This window comes from Nerophis ophidion, linkage group LG16, assembly GCF_033978795.1.
Source record: "Nerophis ophidion isolate RoL-2023_Sa linkage group LG16, RoL_Noph_v1.0, whole genome shotgun sequence".
Lineage (NCBI taxonomy): Eukaryota > Metazoa > Chordata > Actinopteri > Syngnathiformes > Syngnathidae > Nerophis > Nerophis ophidion.
The window spans coordinates 52120280-52122779 of record NC_084626.1 but is presented as its reverse complement, the minus strand read 5'-3'; the positions used below and the strand labels follow the sequence as shown (position 1 = coordinate 52122779).

Genomic DNA, 2500 nt, shown 5'->3' with positions numbered 1-2500 from the left:
CACTTAAAATCATATCATTTTCTCAAAAATGGACAGTGCGCCCAATGTACGGAATAATCCTGGTTGTGCTTACTGACTTCAAAGCTATATTTGGTACACGGTGTATTGATAAGTGTGACCAGTAGATGGCGGTCACACATAGGAGATGCGTGTAAACTGCAAGATGAGGCCAGTAAACTACACCAAAACTTTAAATGTTCCATTGAGAAAATAGAACTTGACACATGGCACTCAAAAATCTGCCAAAATGCTTTAGTACGACTTTGGTAAGCTATGAAACCACACCGCTTGATGGATTGTGGGAGTATGATGGCTACCATAGTCAGACGTACTGTGCTTCAACATACGAGTATTTAGGGCTGTGCCACGTTAGCCCTTTTTTCCATAACTTGAGTTGATTTATTTTGGAGAACCTTGTTACATTGTTTAATGAATCCAGCAGGGCATCAGAACAAAATGAGGCATAATAATGTGTTAATTCCACGACTGTATATATCGGTATTGGTTGATATCGGAATCGGTAATTAGGAGTTGGACAGTATTGGAATATCGGCAAAAAAGCCATTATTGAACATCTGTAGTTCTAATGTGTGGCACCTTCAGACTAAAATATGTTGACTGACAGTCTAAAAGTCTTCTTTCACTCCTGATTTTTGCAGTTTTATGTACAGAAATCACAAATCAAATCGCAATAAAAAATGTTTCCTCAAAATCGTGCAGCCGCACTGCAAACGATACAACATCAAACATGGCTGCAACTATGGAAGAAAAGAAAGGTGCAAACATTTTGAGGGTGTTAAAGATGGCAGGCTCCATGATGTAATCCCGGCTGGAAAATTTCTGCAGACAATCCTCTTGGATTTTTCCATAATTTTCCCCGTCAACATAGGTGTCGTCCTGCAAGACATGTGCAAAAAAGACAAGTGTGTCCTCATTTTGGTTTTGGGTACAGTTAGTTGTGTTATTCAGTTTAGTTGCAGTTTATTTGGAACATGCATACGATACAATGAGATGCATCACACAATTCAAGTTGTATCATTAGAGCACGTCGGGTGACATTTTAGAGCCAACACTTGGCTTTAAAAAACATATCAAACAGATGTGCCAGAGTCTTAAATAAAACATAAAAACGTTCAAATGTATGCGGAATTCTTTAACACTGGAGGCAGCTCAAACTTACTTTAATGCAATGATTATGTCACGTTTTTATTATAGTATAATAATCGCAGGCAATCAAAAGGACACTGAGGCTATTGGAAACTTTGCACAAACAATCACTCAAAAGCCTTGACCGAAAACTCCGAAATCACTGTTTAGTTCTCCGAAAATACAGATTGTTAAATTTAACTAACATTCAAAGATTAGCATCAATACGAATGGCCCATCGAATCCTAAATAACACTGCACTAGCGCCACTTAAAGGGGAACATTATCACAATTTTAAAAGGGTTAAAAACAATAAAAATCAGTTCCCAGTGGCTTGTTGTATTTTTTTAAGTTTTTTTCAAAATTTTACCAGTCCCCGAATATCCCTAAAAAAAGCTTTAAAGTGCTTGATTTTCGCTTTTTGCGATGCGACTATCCATTTCCCTGTGACGTCACACAGTGCTGCCAATGTAAACAAACAATGGGAATACCACAGCAAGATATAGCGACATTAGCTCGGATTCAAACTCGGATTTCAGCGACTTAAGCGATTCAACAGATTACGCATGTATTGAAACAGATGGTTGGAGTATGAAAGTATTGAAGAAGAAACTGAAGCTATTGAGCGAATAGCTATTGACGCTATTCATAGCCATAGCATGGCCGAATAGCTGCGTTAGCGTCGCCGGTAAAATGTGCGGACCAAACGATCAGGACTTTCGCATTTTTTGACACTGGAGCAACTTAAATCCGTCGATTGGTAAGTGTTTGTTTCACATTAAATGTGGGTGGAAGGAAACGTAATATAGTTGCAAATGCATCTACAGGTTATCCATACATCTCTGTGCCGTGTCTGCTTTAGCACCGCCGGTAAATAGCATGTTAGCGTCGATTAGCGTGGCATGTTAGCATCGATTAGCTGGCAGTCACGCCGCAACCAAATATGTCTGATTAGCACATAACTCAACATCAACAAAAGTCATCTTTGTGATTTCATTGACTTTATCATTGTAAATGCATCTGCAGGTTATCCATACATCTCTGTGCCATGTCTGTCTTCGCCGGTCAAATGTGGAGAGACTCTGGTACATTCAATGGGGGTCTGGCGGCAGACACTCTGGTACATTCAATGGGGGTCTGGCGGCAGACACTTTGGAATCTTGGGGCCAGTGGTGCAACTTGAATCCCTCCCTGTTAGTGTTGTTACACCCTCCGACAACACACCGACGAGGCATGATGTCTCCAAAGTTCCAAACAATAGTCGAAAAAACGGAAAATAACAGAGCTGAGACCCGGTGTTTGTAATGTGTTGAAAATGAAAATGGCGGCTGTTTACCTCGGAGACGTCACGTTC

At 40.1% G+C, this 2500-nt stretch overlaps 1 protein-coding gene across 1 annotated transcript in view; it reads right to left on the bottom strand.

The window, feature by feature from the left end:
• The window catches only part of nelfcd (negative elongation factor complex member C/D), a 20785-nt gene that overhangs the window by 15116 nt on the left and 3169 nt on the right, over window positions 1-2500 (bottom strand). Inside the window, exon 2 of the mRNA XM_061875488.1 lies at window positions 785-897. Coding sequence (XP_061731472.1) covers window positions 785-897 — 113 coding nt within the window. The remainder of the gene's footprint in view (window positions 1-784; window positions 898-2500) is intronic.